Consider the following 27,965-nt stretch of genomic DNA (forward strand, 5'->3'; position numbering starts at 1 on the left):
TTCTTTCATTTTTAGAAAAGAATGGGGCGAGATGAAGGGAAGGGACAAGCAAATCCTGTGAGAGAATTAGGTCAGATTCAGTTCAGTTCAGTTCAGTTGCTCAGTCGTGTCCGACTCTTTGTGACCCCATGAATCGCAGCACGCCAGGCCTCCCTGTCCATCACCAACTCCTGGAGTTCACTCAAACTCACACCCATCGAGTCGGTGATGCCATCCAGCCATCTCATCCTCTGTTGTCCCCTTCTCCTCCTGCCTCCAATCCCTCCCAGCATCAGAGTCTTTTCCAATAAGTCAATTCATCGCATGAGGTGGCCAAAGTACTGGAGTTTCAGCTTCAGCATCATTCCCTCCAAAGAAATCCCAGGGCTGATCTCCTTCAGAATGGACTGGTTGGATCTCCTTGCAGTTCAAGGGACTCTCAAGAGTCTTCTCCAACACCACAGTTCAAAAGCATCAATTCTTCAGTGCTCAGCCTTCTTCACAGTCCAACTCTCACATCCATACATGACCACAGGAAAAACCATAGCCTTGACTAGACGGACCTTAGTCAGCAAAGTAATGTCTCTGCTTTTGAATATACTATCTAGGTTGGTCATTAGGACAGTTAAAAAAAAATCAAATCAGCATATCCTAAATTTAGGACACCCTGATCAATAAAAGGAATAGAAAATATTCATGTATTAACATTTTTTTTACTTGACTCTGCTATCTAGCTACTCCCCTTATGTTAGCAAAAATGATGTAGGAAAATTTAAGGAAAATGGCAAAACTGAAAAATAGAAAAAAGATTTTGTGTATTTATTGCAATAGATTTGCTTTCCCTCTTTTGGAGTTCAAGGTTCTTGAAATCCAATGGATTTCTTTTCCTTTTGCTGTGAATACATACAGCATTTAGCTCTTTTTGGATATCATTTCTTTGGACTAACCTCTCCAGAGCAATGTGACCACATTTTGTGTTATTTTTTTGTCTTTGTAAGTTCTTTTGATCTAAAGGATTACACAACACCTTTCTCCACTAGGTTCTTTTACTGACCATTTAATCTATGTTATTCCTGTTTTCCCCAAAAGTCAGCATCTTGAGGTCTTTGAGCCTTAATTATATTCTTGTTACTTATGGTGTTTTTGTTTTTCTTGTTAGAAGGTTTAAGTAATATTTGCTCTGCATATTACATTGACCTGTCCTTCAAGATATAGCTTAGATTAATTTACTCTATTAAGTTTTAAAATTTTCTCTGGTTATTTCCCATTCATGCACTACACAACTGCACACCTGTGGCTGGCTGAATAATGCCTTCCCCTCCCCCTCAAATGTGTTCATTTTCAATTCCCCAGAATCTGTGAATATTACCTTACGTGGAAACAGGAACTTTGCTGATGTGTTTAAAAAGAACCATGATGAGATGGGGAGACTATCCTGAGTTATGCAGGCAAGTTCAGTGTGATCACAAGTCCTTATGGGTCCTTATGAGGACCAGAGGATCAGAATAGAGGAGGAGACGATGCCACAATGCCAGTGAACAGAGAAAAGGCAGTGTGAGGGGGAGTCATGAGCCAAGCAATGTGGCTGCCCTCCTAAAAGGTAAGGGAGAGGATTCTTTCTCAGAGCCTCCAGAAGTACGTAGGCCTGCTGAAACCTTGAGTTTTAGCCCACAAATGCTTATTTTGGACATTTGACCTCCAGAATTGTAAGGTAATAAATTTGTGTTGAGTTAAGCTACCAAGTCTGTGTTAATTTGTGACAATAGTAATAGGAAACCTATATGACATCATGATGTATTTTATATTCTTCTAGGTCTGTCCCCATAATTTAGTACTTTACCATCATGCTCTCTAACTTCTACTATGTAAATGCTAGAATATAAATTCCTGGTGGACAGCAACAAGAATTTTTGCGCCCCCCCCCTTTTTAAAATAACACCCTACAGTGCCTGGTCCAATCTCAGGTACTCAGTTATTTTTAGTGGATTATAACTTTGGTGAATAAAACAGAATGGCCACTACCACTGGGGAAATTAAAGGTACTTCAAAAGATGTATATAACTCAACGAACTGTTTACTTCTTTGGTATCAAATTCCAACCTTTTGGTTTTGAGCTGTGTTACAATGCAGTACTAAGTGCACAGTATTTGATTAATGGAGGCTGGAACACAGAGTGTCCTCAACAAGAACTATGGGCATTGAGTTGAAATCTGTGGGGATAAAGAAGAAAAAGAAGAGAAAAGCAACATGGGTCTGGCATAAAGTCCTTCTTGTCATTTTTGTCCACTAAGTAAAGTTAAAATGCTTTAAAAGGACATTACTTATTTTAAATGTTCTTTTAAAAAACATTTTAATGTTTAATTAATTTCATCTATTAAACTTAAATATCTAGTATTTTAAAACCCAAGTAATATGCTTAATACTGTGCTAAGAGATAAAGAGGTTACAGACAATTCATTGAATAAGGGTCTATTCCAAAAGGTTTTAGCATCTGGTTAGGAGATAATACTGACAATCAAGTAAGGTTACCAAGATTTATTAAGTGCCATCTCATGTAATTCAGAATTTGGAGATTACAGATCTTGGAATCTGTATCAATTCTGGAGAATCAATACTTCATTCAGTAAATATTCATTTAGAACTTATTTGGTGCTCTGTGAATAAGTTTCTGTTTGGAGTTTGCAATCTGATACAGGAAGTCAACAGAAGCAACTAATACAAGAATGGATTAAGTGCTAAGTAGCAGGAGGATGCTTTGTAGTTGGGAAAACGTTACTACTGTAATTCCTGAAAGCAGAGTTAAAAGGGGAGGAGGAATTGTGAATGATTTTACAGTAGTTATTATTTTGTCCAAGCCTTGAAAGATGACTAAGACTTTGCAAATAATAAAATATTCTGTGCATGAAAGGGCATGGTTTTGGGGAGTATGCGCAAATGAAACAAAGGATGTTTGAAAGACAGTGCATTAATTTATTATTCCTATTCCTATTATTTTCTAAATGTTATTATTAACAAATAACCACAAACTTAAGGCAATACAAATTTATGTATTATCTTAGAGTTCTGCAGGTGAGCAGTCCAATACAGATCCCACTGGGGGAAAACTGAGAAATAGCTGAGTTCCATTCTAGAGGCTCTAGTGGTGAAGCCACTTCCTTGTGTTTTCCAGCTTCTAGAGGTCACCGCAGTTCTGGCCAGTAGCCTTCATCCTTTACTTTCGAAGCCAACATTGCATCTCTCTAGTCATTCTTCATGGTCACGTCTCCTCTCTGACTCTATTCTTCTGCCTCCCTTTTCCAGGATTGAAGCCCCCTGTGATTACCTTAGGTCCACTCAATAATCTCGGGTAATCCATTTTACAGTCACTGGGACTAGCAACCTTAATTACCCTTTTGTAGTGAAACAACATATTCATAAATTCTGGGGATGAAGTCTGTGGACATCTTTGGTGAGGGCATTGTTATGCTTACCACAGGTAGTAAGGAGCACCTAATTATGAGAGGAGAGAAGGCTAAAAGAGGAAGGGGTGTGAATGCACCGATAAGGTAATTGGGGAGCAAGTTTCTGAGGCTTGATATAAATTCTCGTTTTTTTTGAAAACAGATTTGCCTGTTGAATATAAAATTGTTTGGACAGGCAATTTTGGGGTGCAACAAAGCAGAAGATATTAAGAAGAGGTGGCAAGAATACACAGAAGAACTGTACAAAAAAGATCTTCACAACCAAGATAATCACGATGGCATGATCACTCGCCTAGAGCCAGACATCCTGGAATGTGTCAAGTGGGCCTTAGAAAGCATCACTATGAACAAAGCTAGTGGAGGTCATGGAATTCTAGTTGAGCTATTTCAGATCCTGAAAGATGATGCTGTGAAAGTGCTGCATTCAATATGCCAGCAAATTTGAAAAACTCAGCAGTGGCCACAGGACTGGAAAAGGTCAGTTTTCATTCCAATCCCAAAGAAAGGCAATGCCAAAGAATGCTCAAACTACCGCACAATTGCACTCATCTCACATGCTAGTAAAGTAATGCTCAAAATTCTCCAAGCCAGGCTTCAGCAATATGTGAACCGTGAACTTCCAAATATTCAAGCTGGTTTTTGAAAAGGCAGAGGAACCAGAGATCAAATTGCCAACATCCGCTGGATCATGGAAAAAGCAGGAGAATTCCAGAAAAACATCTATTTCTGCTTTATCGACTATGCCAAAACCTTTGACTGTGTGGATCACAATACACTGTGGAAAATTCTGAAAGAGATGGGAATGCCAGACCACCTGACCTGCCTCTTGAGAAATCTGTATGCAGGTCAGGAAGCAACAGTTAGAACTGGACACGGAACAACAGACTGGTTCCAAATAGGAAAAGGAGTACATCAAGGCTGTATATTGTCACCTTGCTTATTTAACTTCTATGCAGAGTACATCATGAGAAACGCTGGGCTGGAAGAAGCACAAGCTGGAATCAAGATTGCCGGGAGAAATATCAATAACCTCAAATATGCAGATGACACCACGCTTATGGCAGAAAGTGAAGAGGAACTAAAAAGCCTCTTGATGAAAGTGAAAGAGGAGAGTGAAAAAGTTGGCTTAAAGCTCAACATGCAGAAAATGAAGATCATGGCATCTGGTCCCATCACTTCATGGGAAATAGATGGGGAAACAGTGTCAGACTTTATTTTTTTGGGCTCCCAAATCACTGCAGATGGTGACCGCAGCCATGAAATTAAAAGACGCTTACTCCTTGGAAGAAAAGTTATGATCAACCTAGATAGCATATTGAAAAACAGAGACATTACTTTGCCAACAAAGGTCTGTCTAGTCAAGGCTATGGTTTTTCCAGTGGTCATGTATGGATGTGAGAGTTGGACTGTGAAGAAAGCTGAGTGCCAAAGAATTGATGCTTTTGAACTGTGGTGTTGGAGAAGACTCTTGAGAGTCCCTTGGACTGCAAGGAGATCCAGCCAGTCCATTCTGAAGGAGATCATACCTGGGATTTCTTTGGAAGGACTGATGCTAAAGCTGAAACTCCAGTACTTTGGCCACCTCATGCGATGAGTTGACTTATTGGAAAAGACTCTGATGCTGGGAGGGATTGGGGGCAGGAGGAGAAGGGGATAACAGAGGATGAGATGCCTGGATGGCATCACCCACTCGATGGACGTGAGTTTGAGTGAACTCCGGGAGATGATGATGGACAGGGAGGCCTGGCGTGCTGCGATTCATGCGGTTGCAAAGAGCTGGACACGACTGAGTGACTGAACTGAGCTGAACTGATTACAGTTTAAGTGAGCAGGTCTAAAGTAAGGAGGTAATCATTTTATTGGTCTGAGGCAGCTTCTGCCCATTTCTAATTGTTTTTCATAAAAATTCATGACATCATCCCATAGGATCTCAGTAAGTGCAGTTTATGGTAATTTGGCTGAATTTGTTCAGTAGATATTAACAGATGCTGTAAGCCAGGCCTTACATCGTTCACCTACAAGCAACAAGAGGAGAGATGAATCTTGACAAACTCCTAGTTAGCAAGGCTGAAGAGAGCTAAACGTGAATTTTTAATGGGTTCAAACTGCAGTCCTTAAGGTATTTCCTTAATAAGGATACAAAACTGAAAAGCTGCGCCTGGTCTACTGATCAAAGTCCGACTGCTGGCCCAGGCTCAACACAGCGCGAGCCCAACCTAGCCCCTTCCAGACACTGCCTCTTTCATCCCGCCCGCCGACCACCAGAGTCGGGGACTCGAGCCCCACGGGTGCTGACTTCACAGACTCCCAGTCCCCACCCCACTAGCACTTCAGCTTGAACTCCTAAAGGCGCCGGGAGTCGGGGAGGATAAAAGGGTGTGGGGAAAGGCCCGCGGTCACATGCCCCGAGCCTGCCATTTTCCGCTTTCGTCACTTCCTGGTGCGACCGTCGCTTCTGTCCGGGTGGGCTCTGGGCGCATTCGGTGCTTCCTCACTGCGTCTGACAGTCTGTGCAACTGCCCCTTCCCTGTTCCCAGCGGAGGGACATGAGTGTCCCTGGGCCGCCTTCCCCGGACGGGGTCCTGGCAGGGCCACCCGAAGGCCTGGAGGCCGGGGACCTGACGCCAGGTAAGTGCTATTGGGCCGGGCGGGCGGTCTGACCCAAGTGGGTGGTTCTCCGGGCTGCCCAGCTGGAGTAAGTTGCTTTCAGCAGCTGCTGACTCGAGACTGGCCGCGGCGCGGAATAAGAGAACCTTGCCCTGCCGGCCTTCCTACCCAGAGGAGGGGGCGGGAAACGAGATCTGGGGGTGGAAAGGGGGTGTGTGGGAAAAAACGGCGTTTGGGGTGCTGTTCGTGGGGGTTGAAAGTGAAGCCATTCTCAATCTGCTTATTGACTGCAGCACACTGTTGGCTATTTGTTACAAGTTAGTGGTTGAAGATGGATTTGCCAGGATGATTGGTTTGTTATTCAGAGAGCTGAGGTATCCGGTATTACTGACCACTCATGAAATGCTTGTCTTGCTTGTTGACCTTATTGCATCCGTGTTCCATTCAGTAGTCTTTCTCAACCCGAATTCAAGGAAAGATTTAAACCTGAATGGCCTAAGGCATCTACTGAATGTAATGAATCGACTTGTTCTGCATCCATAGTGGTACTGTGTATGTGTATGTACCATCCTTGGGAGAATTGAGAAACAGTTTCTGTGTCTGTGGTTCAGATGAGGAACCCTAGATAAGAAAGGCTGCAGGACTTTGGACGTGCCTTTACTTGTACTTCCTGTTCCAGAAACATAGAACTTATCGCGAAGCTGATAGCTCTCAGCTCTTCCTTGGTCATGCTTTTCCTCAGTGATCTCCCTCTTCACACCTTCATAAGTTGCTTCTATAAATATGACTTCCTTGTATGTAAATGCAGATTGAGTCTCTCTGCTGCTTGTTCCTCCATCTGCTTTCTGGGTACTTTAATATGGTCATTTTGCACTAATCTTACCCTACAGCATGTACTTAAGTAAATATAGATTTCTGATCCTATTAATGGTGCTAAGTCATGATCTCTTGAAACTTTGACATTATTCTTAACTCTTTCCTCCCACCCCTATTTATTCCAAGGGATTCTACCCTACAATTTCCTTCTCCCTTTTGTATTTTCACCCTTTAACAATAACAGTTGTAAGGCTAGTCCATCTCCAGTCTCTTATTCTTCCATCCTATCTATCACACTGTCACATCACTGACCCAAGATATAGGTTCCATCATGTCACTTACTTGGTGGGAAACCATAAATGGCTCCTTACTAAATTAAGAGCCAAACACATTAGCTTGGCACTCATTGCTGGCTGCATAGTCTTAGAGCTCGCTACTGAATCCCTATCATGCTCCAGACATCCCAAACTAACCTCTCTTTCCAGAGCAATCCTATTCTTCCTTTCCTCTTGTTGCGTCCCTTTTTCTCCAGTCTTAGAATTCCTCCCTATTTGGAGATAGCCCTCTGTAAGTTGTTGGTGGAAGTGTAAATTGGTGCCATCTCTTAGGAAGGTAGTTTTCCAATGTCTGTTAACAAATGCATAAACTCCTTGTCCCATTAACCTAGTTCTAAGAATTTATTCTACAGAAACATGGCATGAATATGCAAAGACAAGCACAGCTCACTGCAACATTGTTTGAAATAGCAAAAAGTGAAATAGATGTGTTATTTTCTGCAGGTGTCTTAGTCTACTTGGGCTGCTGTAACAAAATAACATAGACTGGGTGGCTTAAACAACAGACATTTATTCCTTGAAGTTCTGGAGGCTGTGAAGTCCAAGGTGTAGGTGTGAGCAAAATACGTTCCTGCTGAGGACACTCTTCAGATCTTGCAGATGGCTGCCTTCTCCTGTGCCCTCACAGAGTGGAAGGAGAGAGTACTGGTCTCTCTTCTTCTTATTTTAAGGCCAGTAATCCCATCATGGGGGCCCTACACTTACACCCCATCTAAACAATTATTTCCTTAAGACTCCCACCTCCAAATACCTTTACATTGGAGATTAGGACTTCAGTGTATACATTTTGGGGGAGGACACAAACATTCAGTCCATAACAGCAGGGAACTGGTTACACAAAATATGGTAGAATTGTATTATGTTAAAAACAATGGAGTAAATTCATATATGTTGATACAGATGATACCTGAGATACATATTTATGAGAAAAGTTACAGTATAAGCAATATTTCATTTGTGATTAAAAACAGGGTTTAAGCATGAGTTTGCAAAGACAAGTTTTTGAAGGCTATTTAAGAAAACTCCATAGTGACTCTGTCTAGAGTAAGATAGCGAGAAAGCATATTTTTACTTTTCAGGTTATGCCCTGTTCTATTGTATTTTAAGTTTTTTTTTACAATGAGTAACATTTAAAAAGAAAGAAAAATGAAAATTCTATCGCATTCTTCAAGCTTGAACTCAAATGCCCACACCTCCTTTAGAATTGTTCCCCAATATCCTGGTGAAAGTAATCTTTCTTGCATCCAAGGGCACCTCTCACATTTTCTGATTCCCCTGTATTGAGCCCTTTCAGGGAAGGGGACTTGCCTCATTTATTGTTGTAACCTCAGAAACTAGTGCATACAGTATACATGCAGCAAAAGTTTCTTGTCTCCGACAATAAAGTACCTTGAACTTAGGGAATAAATCTGTGTAAAAGATGAGTAACTTAGACTCTTCCAAATACTAACCAGAAATCTGGGGTTGGGGCGGGAGGGTAGTGTCTGTGAATTAAAATGTTTATATAGCATAAGGAAGGTGTACTGGTTGTTTTTCCTTAAGGTTGAAATATTCTTATTTGTTATACTTTTGTTTTCTGTATTTTTTTAAAGAGAGTTGCTGCTGTTTGCACTATTTTGTGAAGAAGCCTTTAGCAGTGGGATGAATCATCAGATATATTTTATTAGGTTCCCATCTGATGGTACATCAATGGCAATATCTGTACATAATTTACTTTTCCCATTACATTTTTATTTCATTTGTAGAATGCTTCAGTTTCTAGCTAGCTCTTGTTTTAATATTGCCTTGCAACCTAGGGAAATCCAGTTTGTTCATGTGTTTCTCAGGATCCAAATAAAAACCATACTATTTTATTTTGATCTCTAAAAGCTAATTTTGAATATATGACAGCATGTTGTTTTTTTCAGTCTTGCCAAAATTTAAATCTGTGGTAAAAACTATACTTGGAAAAGAGCTACAAACGGTGTATTGTGGTAAATGTATTCTATATAATGACCTAATTTGAAATTACAGGTTATTACCAGATTATGATTAAAGATAGGTATTTCAGAGTTTAATATGAATTTTGAAATGCTTTGGACTACAGTTTAATAATGTGACCATTCACTTGTTTTTTTTTCATTCTAGACCAGTGAGTCTAAAATCTTACAATTCATTGAACCCTAGTTAGAAAATGTTTTGTATTTTTCTTGGTACGTGTAGTGATTGATGGGTATTCATATTAGACATTTTTGAATGCCTAGCACAGTGCTTACACTGTTATTATTCAAAGGAAGAGTATGAATAAAATATTTCCTGGCATCATGTCTGATTTACACAGCAATGATTACTATACACTATTTTCTATGATAAATTAAGGTACTGAATCTCAAGAGAGGAGAAATTCTTAGAAAATCTCTCTCCTGCTCTCTGACAGCTGACAAAACAACTGTCCTTTATATGTAAGTAATATATCAGACTGTCTGCAAAATAAATGTTCATCCATTTCAATCCATCGAATTTTTTAGGCATTGCATTTAAAATATGTATAATTTGGAAAAGAAGAATTTCTTGCTTCCATTCAGTGATTATTCCTTCCTTTTAGGCCTCAGACTCCTTTAATAATTCATTGAAAACTCTAAATCCTCTACCCTGAAAAATACATAAACATGGAAATTGCATGTGTTAATGTTCTTTTAATCTAGACCTAACCTTGTCCTAGTAACTTAAAAATATTTTTTGAGTGCTCATAGCTTAATTTATAGAGGCTTCTCAGAAAGTAAAAATTAAAAAAAAAAAGATACTTATAGTATCCTGTGTGTGTGTGCTCTGAGCTCACTGCCAGCCTCCTTCCCCCCATCCCTACTACTCTCTTATCCCTGTGTCAGTTTGAAAGCTTCCTAAATAATGATCTTTTGCTCGGGGACAGGTTTAAGTGACACTTCTCCAGATGAAGGGTTAATAGAGGACTTGGCCATAGAAGATAAGGCCGTGGAGCAGCTGGCAGAAGGCTTACTTTCTCACTACTTGCCAGACCTGCAGAGATCGAAACAAGCTCTCCAGGAACTCACGTGAGCCGACGAAAACCACTGATTGCCTCTCTCTCCTCTGGCATAGTCATAGTTTACTGTATAAGTAAAGTATATACTGTATTAGGGGTATATTTTATAGCATATAATACAATAGAGTATTTTTTTATTTTTTGTGATAGCAAATGGACATGGAGTAATTAAATTACACATATACTATACTGTGATTTAAATGTAAAAAGTGAGATGAATGCTCCTAGAATATTTGGTGTCTTCTAAGAAGTACGCCTAAATCTTATCTAGAAGCTGATTAGTTTTGGTTTCTCACCACTATTTTAAGAAAGTACTGTCTCTTGGGAATGTTGCAAGTGGGTTTATGTCTATTTCTGAGTAGAGTTGCAAAATTGTCTCCATGAGAGTCACTTTTGTATTTTATTGTTGGTTCACATGAGTTGCCAGGAATTTCTAATTACCTCTTCTTGAGATGACCCATTTCAGTCCTAGTTAATGGAATGGAGCTCATTTCAGTCCTAGTTAATGGAATGGAGCTCTACTAGCTGACTAAAAGATTGGGGAATAAGCTAAGAGAGGAACAGGATAAGGGAGAATGGAACCCATAGTGTGTGCTCAGAGTGTGAACCCAGAGTGTGATCAGTATGCAGAAATTACACTCTGATTTTATCAGTTCCCACCCAGAAACAAATACCTGAGTTTCTAATTCCTCTTGGGTTAGGACCTCTCTGAATTGCCCACACTGGCCTATTATTTCTTTTTTGTGGTGGTCAGCTTTAAACTCGCTATGAACAGCTGCTGCACCAAGGCTTACTCTTTGAAAACTAATCTCACAAGCCTTTATTAGGGCAAAAGGAGAGGAGTAATCGACAACATTGTCTATTTTGTAAATATTAGTAACCAATGTTACAATCCTTGGGTTTGAAGATGATAAATGAGTACAAAGATGATACTGTGTTCTATTACATGTGGTACCCTACTGTAGTTAAGGGAGTTTGTAACGTTCTTAGTTTTCTGCTAGTTCCAAGTGAGATATTTTTTTATTCCTTATATGTGTTATGTCTTGTATTTTAACACCAGTCAGTGCTTGTGGCAGAAAAGTCATTTGTGAGTGAGTTTGGATGATGTGTGATAGACTGAAGGAGGGTAAGCAACTCTGCAAGCAAAGCACATTAGAGAACACTTTATGTATAAAAAGCTGGGAATCAAGTAAATGGAAAGTGTAATTGGTGAGGACATTGGCTGAAATTTAGTGTTTGAATAGCCCCATTTATCTTCTTAGGCATCTGGACAATGATGATGAGGATGATAGTAATTTCAGCTACTATTTATAACAGTTGAATATGATAAATAAGCAGTTAGTAAAGTTCTTAAGTGTTAAGGAAAGATAAGCACTCATTATGCCAGCAAATTTGGAAAACTCAGCAGTGGCCACAGGACTGGAAAAGGTCAGTTTTCATTCCAGTCCCAAAGAAAGGCAATGTCAAAGAATGCTCAAACTACTGCACAATTGCACTCATCTCCCATGCTAGCAAAGTAATGCTCAAAATTCTCCAAGCCAGGTTTCAACGGTACTTGAACCGTGAACTTCCAGATGTTCAAGCTGGATTTAGAAAAGGCAGAGAAACCAGAGATCAAATTGCCAACATCTGTTGGATCATTGAAAAAGCAAGAGGTTTCCAGAAAAACATCTACTTCTGCTTTATTGACTACGCCAAAGCCTTGGACTGGGTGGATCACAACAAACTGTGGAAAAACCATAAAGAGATGGGAATCCCAGACCACCTGACCTGCCTCCTGAGAAATCTGTATGCCGGTCAAAAAGCAATAGTTAGAACTGGAAGTGGAACAACAGACTGGTTCCCAATCAGGAAAGGAGTACGTCAAGGCTGTATATTGTCACCTTGCTTATTTAACTTATATGCAGAGTACATCATGAGAAATGCTGGGCTGGATGAATCAAGCTGGAATCAAGATTGTTGGGAAAAATATCAATAACCTCAGGTATGCAGATGACACCACCCTTATGGCATAAAGAGAAGAAGAACTAAAGAGCCTCTTGATGAAAGTGAAAGAGGAGAGTGAAAAAGTTGGCTTAAAACTCAGCATTCAGAAAACTAAGATCATGGCGTCTGGTCCCATCACTTCATGGTAAATAGATGGGGAAACAATGGAAACAGTGTCAGACTTTATTTTTTTGGGTTCCAAAATCACTGCAGATGATAACTGCAGCCATAAAATTAAAAGACGCTTGCTCCTTGAAAGAAAAACTATGACCAACCTAGACAGCATATTAAAAAGCAGAGATATTACTTTGCTGACAAAGGTTTGTCTAGTCAAAGCTATGGTTTTTCCAGTAGTCATGTATAGATGTGAGAGTTGGATTATAAAGAAAGCTGAGCACTAAAGAATTGATGCTTTTGAACTGTGGTGTTGGAGAAGACTCTTGAGAGTCCCTTGGACTGCAAGGAGATCCAACCAGTCAATCCTAAAGGAAATCAGTCCTAAATATTCATTGGAATATTCATTGGAAACTGATGTTGAAGCTGAAACTCCAATACTTTGTCCACCTGATGCGAAGAACTAACTCATTGGAAAAGACCCTGATGCTGGGAAAGATTGAAGGTGGGAGGAGAAGAGGACGGACGACAGAGGATTGGATGCTTGGATGGCATCACCGACTTGATAGACGTGAGTTTGAGTAACCTCCAGGAGTTGCTGATGGACAGGGAAGCCTGTCGTGCTGCAGTCCTTGGAGTCGCAAAGAGTTGTACACGACTGAGCTACTGAACTGAACTGAGCTGAAGCAAACTTCAGAGAAAGAAAAAAGAAATTTATGGGTCAAGTTAAGAGCTTTCTAGACTATCTTGTTGATCAGTGTTTCTGTTCTTTCAGTAATACCATGCTGTCTTGATTTTTGTAGTTTCTGTAATGAAATTTGAAATTTGGTAATGTAAGTAATATAAGTCTTCCAGTTTTATTTTTCTTCTGTATGTCTTGGCTAGTCTGGGTCTTTGGCTTTCCATGTGAATTTTAGAATCAGTTTGTTGACATCTACAAAATAACTTGCTGGGATTTAGATTGAGATTGCATTGACCCTATGGATCAAGTTGGGAAGAATTGATATCTTAGCATGTTGAGTTTTTTATTCCATGTACTTAGAATATCTCTTCCATATTTAGATCTCATTTATTTCTTTCATTAGAATTTAATAGTTTTTACATATAGAGCCTATATGTATTTTGTTAGATTTATACCAAAGTATATTTTATTTGACAGGGATTATTGTCAGTGGTATTGATTTTTTATTCTAATTATGCATTGCTGGTATGTATGAAAGCAGCTGACTTTTATATGTTAACTTTGTATTCTGAAACCCTGCTGTATTCATATTTTCATTCCTGATTTTCTTCTGTTGTTGATTCTTTGGGATTTTCCACATAGGCAATCATGTTTTCTGTGAATAAAGACAGTTTTATTTCTTCCTTTCTAATTGTATCTTTTTATTTCCTTTTCTCCTCTTTCTGCATTAGGACTTCTGATACAATGTTGCCTAGGATTACTGAGAGTGGACTTTCTTTTCTTGCTCCTGATCTTTAGGTGGAAAGCATCTAGTTTCTTACTAGATGCTGTGGCTTTTTTTTTTTTTAAAGATATTCTTTATCAAGTTGAGGAAGTTTCTCTCTTCCTAATTTGATGAGAATGTTTTTAATCATGAATGTGTGTTGGACTTTGTCAAATGCTTTTTCTGCATCTGATAAGACCATATGGTTTTTCTTCTTTAACCAGTTGATGTGGGTTTCATTGATTGATTTTCAAATGCTAAACCAGCTTTGTGTATTTGGAATAAATCCCACTTGACTGTGGTGTATAATTCTTTTTTATACATTGTGGGATTTGATTTGTTGGTATTTTGTTGAGGATTTTTGCATCTATATGTTTTGTGAAAGATAATGGTCTATAGTTTTCCTTTCTTGTAATGTCTTTATCTGGTTTTGACTTTAGGATAATGCTGGCCTCATAGAATGAATTGGAAAGTGCCCCCTTTGCTTCCATTTCTAAAGGAGAGTGTGGAAAATTGGTATAATTTCCTCCTTAAATGTTTGGTAGAAACTGTCAGTGAAGTCATCTTTCCTGGTACTTTCATTTTTGGAAAGTTGCTAATTATAAGTATAGGCCTACTTAGATTATCTGTTTCTCCTTGTGTGAGTTTTGGTAGTTTGTGTCTTTCAAGGAATTAGTCATTTCCATTCTAAGTTATCAAATTTGTGGGCATAGAACTATCTGTAGTATTCCTTTATTATCCTTTTTAACGTCCATGGGATAAGTAGTAATGACTCCTTTCCATAAATTATGTTAGTGATTTGAGTCTTCTTTCTCTTTTTCTTTTCTAGTCTAGCTGGAAGGTTATCGATTTTATCAGTCTTTTTGGAAGAACCCACTTTTGGTTTCTTTCTGTTTTTACGTTTTCCAGTTGTAACCATGGTTTTGCTGTCCTGCTTGTCTTGGATTGTTGACTTGCTGAATTCTCCTCTCATCTATTCAGTGTTTCACCCTCTGTTGTCTCCAGTCAGAGCTGAAGGGACACATGACCTGTGGGGTTTGTGTGCTGAATGAGGAGATATTATCGCTGCCCTTCAGTCTCTTCATTGCTATTTCTTTTTGTCATCATTGTTTTTTGTTAACATAGTTTTGGAAGCACATCATGTCATACCTTTGTCTATATTAATCTTCACAGTATTTAATTAAATGACGCCCCCCAACACCTCCCCCACTGTCACTTATTCCTGTGATCCTAGCATTGGTTGATCTGGAGAAGAATATCAGAGAAGTTGGTTTCTCTTCCTCAACAGAAAGTTTTGAATCAGATTTTAATGAGAAATCTTAGAAATCACCTGATGTGACCTTCTTACTTTGTAAATGAATTTAGGTCCAGAAAAACTAAATTTCCAAGATCACACAACTGGTTATTATCCCTTGATACTACATTTTTCCCAGCTCTAATCTAAAAATTCATGACTTCTTTTCCTTTATGGTAATGTTACAATTTTAATATATATAAAACATCAGATTTCTTGGGCAAGATAGTGTAAAAAACTTTTTCAGGGATAATACAGAAAGTTGCTAGAAATAAGTAATAAAATAATTAAAAATGGTTTGATGTTACTGGAATCTGAAATTGAGGCCAGAATAAAAGACATATTTGGTTATCAGAATGTGGCTTTGGAATATTATTTTGAAAAAGATTATGTTAAACTAAATAAGCGTTGGAAAGTCAATAAATTTCCAACTTAATATACTTTTAACATTAACCAAGATGAATGTGATTCCTTTTACTGAAGCATCACTTAAAGTATATAGAGTTTATTTTGGCTGTATGCTTTTGTTTTAGACAGAACCAAGTTGTATTATTAGACACACTGGAACAAGAAATTTCAAAATTTAAAGAATGTCATTCTATGTTGGACATTAATGCTTTGGTAAGTATGATTTGGGGGTTTCCCAGGTAGCTCAGTGGTAAAAAATCACCTGCCGATGCAGGAGCCACAGGAGATGTGGGTTCAGTCCCTGTGTCGGGAGGATCCACTGGAGGAGGAATTGGCAGCCCACTCCAGAATTCTTGCCTGAATGATCTTGTGGATAGAGGACCTTGATAGGTTACAGTCCATGGGATCGCAGAGAGTCAGCACTTACTCTCAAGTATGATTTAGTTGACAACAGCTTAGAGACAGGTTGTTTTAGAAATAGTTTTATCCTCCCAATTTTGTACTTATGTATGTTTGAGATTTTTTTTCTCTAATTTTTAAAATTTAGAATGTGTTGTTTAACAGGAAACCTTGATTTACTTTATTAGATCTTCTATTGTCTTGAATTGTTAACTTTCAAATGTTAAACTTGTGATAGGAAATTGAACTTGTATATGAAAGTCTGGAATAGATCTGCTCATAAGTAAAGACTAATAAAGAAAACTAAATGTAAGGAATTTGGGGGGTGCTGTTTTTCCCCTTAAGGAAGACCATCTCTCTTTATCCAGTACATGGTTTTTAAAATTAGCATTTATTTAATTGTATGGCATGCCATAACAAATTAATGCTGAAAGAGACTGTTTGACGGTCCTTGAGGGACCCTTTATATCTTTCAATATAAGTGACAACAGTTGCATTTTGCCAGAAGCTTTTTAGCTTTTTGATGAGAGGAACTGATATACTACTTTATTTTAAGAAATGGGGAATTGACAGATATAAGGAACTTGTGGCTATCTTTCTCTTTACCCTGAACATTAGAAATAGTGTAGTTTGCATGATTTTGTGGGCTTTCATATATATATGTCCAAAAATGGACTTTGCATTGGAAAAATGTGGCTGATTAATGTTTTCCTTTTATAACAATCAAAAATCAAGTCCACCTTCTCTAGTGTTAGGCAGTGACGTGTGGTCGTAAATACAAAGTCTTCTAGTCAGTGGTCCCTGATTTGTGAAGGAAGTGGGCAAAACCCACCAACTTTTGTCTTTCCCACTGAGTTCATATAGCAGCAGAGCACAAATTTGTTGAATGAATTAAGGATAAATGAAAGACCCAAGCAGATGTAATACTGTTGCTTCCATCTGAAGGGGCAGAAACTAAGTCTTCCTCTTTTTCCTTCTCTCAGCCCAAGAGTGGTTTTGATTGTCATGTAGGAATTGATAATAGAAGGCCAGAGAGAGAAAGAGGGTCTGTAAGCTCTCGAGCTCATCAGACTCTGACTTTACTTGTAGCTACATTAAGGCTGCTAAGCTCACTACTGACACATCTTTCATTTTTGTTACCTGATCTTCTCTCTCTGTTACCTTGCTTCCTGAGAAAGAAGTGCTCTTTTCCTTCTCTCCTATCTCTGGCTGAAATGGAAAGTCTGTACATCATTCATTGGGAAGAAAAGTGTCCTTACAGAGATTGTTCTCGGTCTGACTTCAGAAGGCCAAAGAACATGACCAAACTTGTCCACAGCCTTCTCAGGGCTCTCTGGCCACAGCTTGGTGTTTCCAGATGGGCAGACACAACTGTCCTGTGTACCCTGCTCGGTCTTTCCCTTGTACAGAGTGTTTTACTTTTCTTGAATGAAACTGGTACCGTTGTTGGATAGTCTTACTAAAATTTCAGGATTATACTGCATGTTTTTAAGGCAAAATGTTATTTGTACAGAATATAAATGTCTATGTTGAGTAACTTTTTAATCAATCTGAACTGAATCCAGTATTCTCAAAAGCCCTACTAGTGGTTTAAATTAAATTTGAACTTTTGGAATTAAAATGTGGAGATAATTAAAGCTTCAAAAGTTTTGACTAATTTAGGAAGAATGAGCTATAACTTAGATATTGGTTTATTCATCCATTGTGATATTTCAGTCTGTTTCAAGTTGACTTTTCATTTTACTTTTCCATCTTAAGTTCACTGAAGCTAAACACTATCATGCCAAGTTGGTGAACATAAGAAAAGAGATGTTGATGCTTCATGAAAAGACATCAAAGTTAAAAGTGAGTTGGAAATTCTTTTTACAGTCTTTACAGAAGTAGAGGATTGTCTCTTTTTCTTCAGAATTCATTTTCTGACTTTTTATATATTCATATACAATCACATACTTAATTCATGGTACATTAGTTTCTTTTAAAACACATTCTTATGAACCCCACTTGGTTTTTCTACTAATAACTGGGCTGGTGGGCTCACATTCTCTGAATATGTCACTGTAATTGTCATTCAATAGGAGTTTTGAGTAACAAACTTTTTGTATCAAGGAGACTTTAAATTACCCAGAACATTAAAAATTGTGAATCACTATATTGTATACCTATAACTTATATTGTACGGCAACTATGCTTCAATAAAAAAATTGCCCAGGACAGATTTTAAAGTTAAATATGAAATTTATTACTATATAAAAGCACCATTACTTAAATTTTTTTTTAATTTTTAAAGGTTATTTTCCATTTACAGTTATTACTGAATATTGGCTATATTCCCCCTGTTGTACAGCACATCTTTGAGCCTGTCTTACACCTAGTCATTCGTACCTCCCAGTTGCATCTCTCCATAACCACTAGCACTACTGCTTTTAAACTAGGCCATAACCTATAAGCCTTTTGTTCTCTTGGCTTTTAATTTTTTTTTTTTTTTTGACTTAGAAAAGAGCACTTAAACTGCAGCAGAAGAGGCAAAAAGAAGAGTTAGAAAGGGAGCAGCAACGAGAGAAGGACTTTGAAAGAGAAAAGCAGTTAACTGCCAAACCAGCTAAAAGGACGTGAGAAGCCAGATGTTGGTGTCCTTCCTTTTCCTGTTCCTGTTCTGGATTTAAGATGATCCGGTGTAGACTTAATGTTAAGGTAGTGCCTTATACCACTGTGTTCTGTTTTGAAATGCTTTTCCAGGAGTGCTGTCTCTCTTCATTTCAGCCGTTCAAGAAGCTTAGAAGACATAACGCCGCCTTGTTTGGATATTTGTATAATTTTTCAACTTTGTTTTGCTTAATTTTTAAATTCATTATTTTGGCCTTAGGTCATTTATAAACCGAAAAATGGTTTGATTGTTTTAATAGTCTAGACTCTTTTAAGTGGTTAAAATTTATTATGCATTGTTTAGCTTCTTAAAAACTGTGGATTTGAAAGTTTCAGTTTCTTATTTTATGAAATGATTTGCCTTTCTGACAATACAATACTGGGTTTTGGCAGTTGCCTTTTCATTGTTTGGTTACGAAATGCCAACTGTTTAATCACATACGCCACTGGAAAAGAGGTGGTATAAGCCTTTGTGAGGAATATGATAGAAAAGTATGTACACAGGAAATATTAGCATCTTAGACATAGGATAGGTGAATAAGATGCCATATAGGTTCCACTGACCATATACTTTTATCTGCTTCCTAGCTTTGTTGTTGCTGTTTAGTTCTTATGCAGTTCTTGGGTTCAAAGTAGATTATATCTATTCCTAAAATTGGGTGAGGGTGGTGTAGCTTTCACACAGATGCACTTAAATATTCATAATTTTTAGTCATCACACTCTGTGAGATATATAGTTGTGAAGCTGATAAGATAATGAACTTGACTTTCCAAGTGGAAAGTGTTACTGCTATTTCCAGCTATCCTCTGATTTGCTGTGTGGCCTTACATGTGTACTTTTTTGTGGTTTTAAAAAAAATTCTTAAAGTAGAATTATACATGGCAACTATCCATTTTACAGATAATGACAAAAGTGGTGGAAAACTAGTAAATAACTTCTTCACAAAGGAGGCAGCATGATATCCTTAGTGTTTTCTAGATTCCTCCCCCCCAGTATTAAATGTAGAAATTTATTATGTGAGGGAAATATTATGAAGTTTCATTATTTTAAATTGAGCATGTATTGTCCACTTTTTTAGTATTATTTAATATCCAACTGATGTCCAATCTCTGTTACACAGAGACTGTACAGAGTAGGTTAGGTTACAGATTATGATTAGAATGTGTGTCTCTCATAAACTACATTACATTTGGTGGGCTGGAAGCACTACCTCTGATCACATCCCAGGATGGAAAAAGCATTTAGATTTACGTTAAGTGCTAAGAACCAGTCTGTTTAAAGATTTTTCCTTCTTTAGTGAGTGAATTATGATCTCACAGTTCACTTGACTTTGACCTTATGTGTAAGAGTAGAAATATATTTTATTTTTAAAGGCTACGTGTTACCCTCAAAACACTAGTTAAAACTACAGGGGTGGCAGGATCATGAGTACTGGCAGGATGACGTCACCTAAACTGCTGAACGTGCTTATTCGCAACCTGACAAAGTCTGTGCATTGTTTCTTAAGAGTGGTTTGTGGCCCACCTGCAAAGATTATTTGAAATACTGGTTCTTGGACACCATTCTCAAACTGCTGAAGCAAATCTGTCTGTTTTTCTTTCTTTTTTTTTTTCTTTTCCTGTTTTTTAAAAAAGTTTTGTCAAGTGACTCAGATGTACTTTATAAGTTGAGAACCACTAGTCAGGTGATCCAGGTCAGAGTCTTCCATTCTAGGCTGCATATTATCACCTGGAAGCTAAAAAAAAAAAAAAAAGTTTCTGAAAGATTTTTACTCATTAGCTCTTAGATAGGGCCCATGCACATTTTAAGGACCCTCCTAGATATAAGCCTGATTCAAGGAACCACTGGTTGAGACTTTGTAGTGATTTAGATTTATAAGGAATAAAATAATGTGAAAGCTACCCAGTAACTCTTGGGATTACTCTTATGAATAAATTCTTAAACTACTGCTTTTGATATGAAGTCAGATTTAAGACTGAAATAAATAGTCAGGAAATAGGTATAGAATTCTGGTAAATTGAATTTTTGTGATCTATATTAAAACAGATCATGTTTATTGAATGAATGGCAAGATACATGTATTTTTAGAAATGTGTTTACATTTTGAAGATTTCTTAAAATGCTGAGAATATGTATTGGCATCCCCTATTTTGGGGGTTTCCCAGGTGAAGCAGCAGTAAAGAACCTGCTTGCCAATGCAGAAGACTTTTGTAAGAGACTTGGGTTTGATCCCTGGTTTGGGAAGTTTCCCTGGAGAAGGAAATGGCAACCCACTCTGGTATTCTTGCCTGGAAAATGCCATGGACAGAGGAGCCCGGTGAGCCCCAGTCCATGGGGTTTTAAAGAGTCTGACACTACTGAGCGACTGAGCACACGCCACTATTTTTAGGTCAGTTGTAAAACAGAAGTACTGTTACCTTGGTAATTAAAATCTTAAACTTTAGCTGTATTTCAGTAGCATACACACATATCTTGCTGACTAAAACTGAGCAGAACCCTTAAATTAGTCTTGCTGTTTTTTGTACAAAATAATGAATTGGTACTTGAGTTGAAAAAAATTGCCTTTGGTATTTTGTTTGAAAAAAACTGCCTTTGTTTTGATTATGTTTGTATATATCTCAGTACATATATCACATACATACTAAAGTGATGGGAGTTAATCTTGTATTTACTTTGCAGGAAATATCATGTAAATATGCAGACGTTGAATGTAGTATGGATTGTGTCTGCAGTGAGCTTTTTGGTGGGTACAGTTTATACGTGCCAATTATATACCCTCATAAACTTGTCTGATTTTGAGCTTGTAAAAATGAGAACTTGTTTTTACACATTTAATAAAGGAAAAAAGGTCTGTGAATTATCCAGTATCATCTGTCAAGCACTGGTGTGCACACAGCACTGTACGCTTTATGTACTTTATTCAGACATTCTGTTCCTTTGCTGTCCTCTCCTGTCATCTTCCTCTCAGTGTTCTCTGTAGGTGTGTCACAGAATGACTGGTCTGCTCATGAGATCCTTTTCAACAAGGTGATGGCAAGTGTTATGAAAAGATTCTAGCTGAAACAACCCAACTTTATAAAATTCTTCACTATTTGAGATTAAGTTATACTTTCAGTGGTTTGGTAAAAAGTGCTTCATGAAGACCATACATAGCCTATGGAAACTCCAACTATAATAGAATATTTTAGGTCAAGTTTTTTATTTTTTTAAGGTGGTAGTCCTTGGGCATCTGGAGGAGGGACTTCTGTGGATGGCTTTTGGAAGAGACATGAACTCTGATAAATTTCTCACAGAGATTTGTATATATGAGTTTCTCAGGATTGAGTCTACAGATTTCATTAGATTCTTTTACAAATAAATTATATATATATATATATATGGTTTCCTCTAAAACAGTGATTTTTAATCATTAACATTCAGACCTCACTGTGCACATATTTTAAAAAGTATTTTCTAGGCTTCCCTTTTGAAGGAAGATGGTTCCTATTTTATATATTTGTTGAGAAATTATGCTTGTACAGGTGACTCAGACATTTAAGATTTGTTTTAGTTTAGCTCTGCTTGCATGTATGAGGCCAGGTGCCATCTAGTCTTCAGGTTAACATTTGAGTGAAACTATTCAGTAGGTTTGTTTTTGGAGCCACTAAGAGAGTTTAAGGGAGTAGTCAAGGGAGACGGTTCTAATGACTAGTTTAAAAAGCACTTAAAGCAGAAATTCCAAAGAAATACAGTGTGAAGGAAGGGCAGTCAAAGAGAAGATAAGTAAAATTTGGAGTGGGTTGAGTATGGTAGTTGCGTAAGAGAAAAGGAAAGGCTAAGACTGAAATAGAAGGAAACAGTGATGTATCTTTTGTGTACCCTGAAATAAGGGAGGCTTATAGGCATGTGGAGAAGAAGAATAATATTCACCTGTTTTAGGTTAACATCTCTCCCTCCTGTCCCTTCATCTTAAACTGAAGAAAAGGTTGTAGCTAGCTGTTCAGTCTGGTGTAGATCATGCATATTCCTAAAGTGCTTCAGGAGGCCTGCAAGGTTCAAATCTGGGTACGTGTACATGGGTGCTGCTCACTTCCATTCCAGGTTTGACTTTTATTAGGACTTTGAAAAGGAGAGTCAAAAAGCATATTAAACTTGGTACAAGGGAATAAAAATAAAATCTTAAAATCTGCTGATTTATATTTTAGTCTCATCTAGAAAATACCTTCACAGCAACATCTAGACTGGTGTTTGTCCAAATAACTCTATAACATGATCTAGCCAAGTTACCGGGGCTTTCCTGGTGGCTCAGATGGTAAAGCATCTGCCTGCAATGTGTTCGATCCCTGGGTTGGGAAGATCCCCTGGAGAAGGAAATGGCAACCCACTCCCGTACTCTTGCCTGAAAATCCTGTAGACGGAGGAGCCTGGTAGGCTGCAGTCCATGGGGTTGCAAAGAGTCAGACACGACTGAGCCTAGTTACCACGTAAAATTAGCCATCACAGTTGAGACTGAATTGAATCTAATAGGAGAAATTAACAGATACTTAAAATGGCTATAATAAAAACCTGTATTACATAAATGCCAAATAGGGAATATTAAAATAAAAAGATTAAGTTCATGAGATTGTAACATGGTTTAGGAGCTGGTAATCCTTGGATAATCCAAGCCATTGCTTCTATTCCTGATTACATACTCTTAGATTTAAAAAGATAGGCAGTCCCAAGATCTTGGGAATAAAATGCGCTCAGAGATAATGTGTGTACTGGACTGTAGAATAGATGCCACATCCATTGTAGCATTATTCCTTCTGTATTAACTAGGGGTCTGCTCAGTTTTCTTAAAAATGGCTTCAAGGAAGAGGTAAATAGTTTTAGAAAAGAGTCAACAGATGAACACAGCTTAGACTTGAAACCCGATGAAACGCAGAAGGGACACTGCTGCCATCTTGTGGTACTCTGCTCCCCTAGTCTACGAATTCTGTATTGTCTCAACCAGTTTGATGAAGTTTGGCCTAAGCATTTTCAACTATAGTTTTTTTGTAAGTCAAAATTTTCTGTATGATCTGAATTTTTGTTTAAGCAGTGAGATGTTTGAAAGTGATCTGTGAAATATTTGATAAGGTTTAAAATTACATTTTTCTAACTTTTGAATCTTTAGTTTGATGTTAGGCTTGAAGTTTCTTTCTTTCTTTATTATTATTATTATTATTTTTTCTTTCTCCAATCATATAATCTGTCATCAGCCACCATGCTTGGAATCCTTTTCTAAGAAAAGCATTCTAGGCCAAAAATAGATCTGGTTGTGGGCAAAGGTCCCAAGAGTTCTGTGCTTTGATTCACCTGACTCTTCCCCTTGGTCCTTTGTTGATAGGATCTGGGGTGAGCAGCTGGCCCAAGGGCAACCAACCCATGGGCTCAGTAGTGGAAAAATTAGTCTGGCAGTAAAAACTCTGCCTAGATGGGGACATAGAGAATCTCTTTGGCTTAGTCAGTTACTGTCTTGGGAATATGTAGATCAGAGTACTCACTTTTAGTACTTGAAGGAGAAATGAGAAGATATATGGAAACAGAACAGCTGAGTGTTACGGGAGTGAGGGGAGGAGTAGGGATCCATGAATTTCTGCTTCTGAAATGGGACAAGGTCCTAGGCCCCTCAAAATGTCCTGGATCCTGAGAGCTATTTTCCAGTAAAGGCTTTGTGTGACCTGGGTGCTGGGTTTTTCTTAGCTTCCTATGGGCTTTGATTACTGGGCTAAGATTGCTATTTTCCACAGATATTTTACAGTACCACCCTTCCGTTCCCTTCTTCCCTTATTTATGAGACAACCTTAACAGTTCTCTATTTATTACAGCTTTAAGCATCTAACATTGTCATTGTCTCCTGGGTTGCTATAGCACATTATATATTTCAAATATACATTATCTAGTTTAATAAGGAACTCTGGCTTCCCAGGTGGTGCAGTGATAAAGAATCCACCTGCCAAAGCAGGAGAGGCAAGAGACTTGGTTTCAGTCCCTGGGTCAGGAAGATTCCCTGGAGAAGGAAATGGCAACCTACTCCAGTATTCTTGCCTGGAAAATTCCATGGACAAAGGAACCTGACCAGCTACAGTCCACGGGGTTACAAAGAGTTGGACACAACTGAGCACACAAACGCATGATCTGATTTAATAATAAGGATGCTGTTTAGGAGATTATGTGTTTCTATGCCTGCTAATCCAGGAATTCAAGGCGGAAGGCAACACTGGCCAGCGCCCGGGTGAGTCCTGCCACTAGCCCACACTTGTTCTCATTGCTTGCTAGCGTTTGTTTCGTCCAGTTTCTTAGAGAATTCTCATCTCTGGCTGGACCCATAATCCCACATTTGCTTCCAGCTCATTCCCAAGCCTGAAGTTCAGAGCCCCAGATTGGTTGAGCATCTGTCACATGCCAGGTGCGTTATGCATGTCATCTTGTGATAGCAACCTTAGGAGTTGCCATCCCAGCACCATATCCTTACTAGCATTTTATCGATGAGGACATTTTGCAGTTGAGGAAGGCTGAGATACACTGAGTCTGAGTAACTGCCCAGATCACACAACCACAGTTGGTGGAGTGAGATTTGATTCTGGGAAAAAGCCAAAGCTACCACATTGCTGGGGAGTTTTCCTGGGCCAGAGACCCTAGGAACAGAGATAGAAATAGGCTTACTTTAGGAGTTTTACTTTAAACCTTCTGATAAAACTATTCCAATCCCAAAGAAAGGGAATGCCAAAGAATGCTCAAACTACTGCACAATTGCACTCATCTCACATGCTAGTAAAGTAATGCTCAAAATTCTCCAAGCCAGGCTTCAGCAATACATGACCTGTGAACTTCCTGATATTCAAGCTGGTTTTAGAAAAGGCAGAGGAACCAGAGATCAAATTGCCAACATCCGCTGGATCATGGAAAAAGCAAGAGAGTTCCAGAAAAACATCTACTTCTGCTTTATTGACTATGCCAAAGCCTTTGACTGTGTGGATCACAATAAACTGGAAAATTCTGAAAGAGATGGGAATACCAGACCACCTGACCTGCCTCTTGAGAAATCTGTATGCAGGTTAGGAAGCAACAGTTAGAACTGGACATGGAACAACAGACTGGTTCCAAATGGGAAAAGGAGTGCGTCAAGGCTGTATATTGTCACCCTGCTTATTTAACTTCTATGCAGAGTACATCATGAGAAATGCTGGACTGGAAGAAACACAAGCTGGAATCAAGATTGCCAGGAGAAATATAAATAACCTCAGATATGCAGATGACACCACCCTTATGGCAGAAAGTGAAGAGGAACTAAAAAGCCTCTTGATGAAAGTGAAAGAGGAGAGTGAAAAAGCTGGCTTAAAGTTCAACATTCAGAAAATGAAGATCATGGCATCTGGTGCCATCACTTCATGGGAAATAGATGCGGAAACAGTGGAAACAGTGTCAGACTTTATTTTTTTGGGCTCCCAAATCACTGCAGATGGTGACTGCAGCCATGAAATTAAAAGACGCTTACTCCTTGGAAGAAAAGTTATGACCAACCTAGATAGTATATTCAAAAGCAGAGACATTACTTTGCCAACTAAGGTCCGTCTAGTCAAGGCTATGGTTTTTCCTGTGGTCATGTATGGATGTGAGAGTTGGACTGTGAAGAAGGCTGAGTGCTGAAGTATTGATGCTTTTGAACTGTGGTGCTGGAGAAGACTCTTGAGAGTCCCTTGGACTGCAAGGAGATCCAACCAGTCCATTCTGAAGGAGATCAGCCCTGGGATTTCTTTAGAAGGAATGATGCTAAAGCTGAAGCTCCACTACTTTGGCCACCTCATGCGAAGAGTTGATTCATTGGAAAAGACTCTGATGCTGGGAGGGATTGGGGGCAGGAGGAGAAGGGGACGACCGAGGATGGGATGGCTGGATGGCATCACTGACTTGATGGATGTGTCTGAGTGAACTCCGGGAGTTGGTGATGGACAGGGAGGCCTGGCATGCTGCGATTCTTGGGGTCGCAAAGAGTCGGACACGACTGGGCAACTGAACTGAACTGAACTGAACTGAATGATAGGGAATCATGTAGACCCACGATTTCACCTGCTAATTTGTTTAATCCAGTCTGATAATATTGGAAGAAATGAGGCGTGGATTTCCTTGTTAGGAGAGAGCCTATTGGGAAGAATGCACAGAACTCTTCTTTGGTTTTCCTGCAAGGCTGTTCTAATTCTAGACTGACTGTGAAGCTCCACATTTACTCAACAGAAGCAAGCAACAGTGAGACTGGACCTGGCTGAGACGTGACTCGGGACCCTTCCTTCCAGATGCTCGTGCTGCTGGAGGCAACAGAAGAGAGGCAGAGCTGCGGGGAGAAGAGAGCGACTCCAGAAGGGCCAGGCGTTCTCACTGCAGCTGGTTCTGGACATTTCACTACCACCACCACCTTGAGAAAGCTATCATGGATGTGGCCTTACTGGGCCTGCATTGCTGAGTCTTCAGCCTATTGCCCAGTTTCATTTCTTTGTACATCTTTATGGCTTTGGGGAAAGAACACAGGATGAGAAGCCAGGTTCTCTCACTGGAGGCTTCTAAGCATTTCATTTCCTGTCAGGGGTAAACATGCAGGTAGGAGGTGATCCCAGACTCTTCCAGCATTAACATCATGAGATACCTTGTATCCCATGGCAGTCAATGAACGTAGGCTTGCGGGCTGTTGTTTTCACTTGATGATGGTACCAGTCCATCTGCTTGGTACAGTGGTAGCATCTAGGCAAAAGCATTTATCTCAGATGAGATGTTTCTAGCCTTTAACTACCTCACAGCCTGGCCTCAGAAGAATCCTAAGGTCTGTGAATTTACCCTCGCACAGTGAGGGAGCTGGGAAGAGATCACTTCTGAATAAAGGCAGAGGATCCTTTTCTGTCTGGATTGCAAGAATAATGGTGAGGAGAGAGGAGGAGAGACACATGTGAGTCACCCTGCCTTTGCAGTCTGTCCTGGAGCTTCTTACTGTATTGATCACTCTCCTAAGAGAGGTGTCATTCTGATTGACAGCTTGTGTCCCCTTGGAAGTCAGGCCTCTTACTAAAGATGTAGACTGGCATTTAAAGTGGGTTTTGTCACATGCACCATTACCTTCATTCTGGGCCCCTGTCGTAACCATGAGACCACATCTCACACACCTCTAACTAGAGGGGCCATAGCTGACCAAGCGCTCCAGCCACACTGTTCTGAGGCCCACCTGCATTTGTACTGAGGCATGTTTCCTACAGGCTGCTACCAGCCAATGTCCACTCCTGGGAGACATGGGGTATCTCTGATGTCACCTTTGGCTCAGGAACTCCACACTGGCTTGGATGAAGCTCAGTAGTTTAGGATGCTTCCCCCAACCTTATCTCCTTCACTCCAGAAGACAGTCCAGGAAGAAATAAAGTCGTTGAGGAAAGTGGACATGCTGCTGCTGC

At 39.1% G+C, this 27,965-nt stretch overlaps 1 protein-coding gene across 2 annotated transcripts; it reads left to right on the plus strand.

The window, feature by feature from the left end:
• Positions 1–5,852: 5,852 nt before the first annotated feature.
• BLOC1S6 (biogenesis of lysosomal organelles complex 1 subunit 6) lies at positions 5,853–21,388 on the plus strand. 2 transcript variants are annotated; one of them, XM_040226447.1, is made up of 5 exons: positions 5,853–6,068; positions 10,107–10,248; positions 15,611–15,698; positions 17,643–17,729; positions 18,378–21,388. In XM_040226447.1, the coding sequence occupies exons 1-5, from the start codon at positions 5,987–5,989 to the stop codon at positions 18,495–18,497; spliced, it is 519 nt and encodes a 172-aa protein (XP_040082381.1). In that variant the 5' UTR covers positions 5,853–5,986; the 3' UTR covers positions 18,498–21,388. The 2 variants fall into 2 exon arrangements, 1 of the variants encoding a protein (XP_040082381.1); XR_005718689.1 differs by having other exon boundaries at positions 5,920–6,068; positions 15,615–15,698.
• The last annotated feature ends 6,577 nt before the right edge of the window (positions 21,389–27,965 follow it).

Source organism: Oryx dammah, unplaced genomic scaffold (assembly GCF_014754425.2).
Source record: "Oryx dammah isolate SB20612 unplaced genomic scaffold, SCBI_Odam_1.1 HiC_scaffold_26, whole genome shotgun sequence".
NCBI lineage: Eukaryota > Metazoa > Chordata > Mammalia > Artiodactyla > Bovidae > Oryx > Oryx dammah.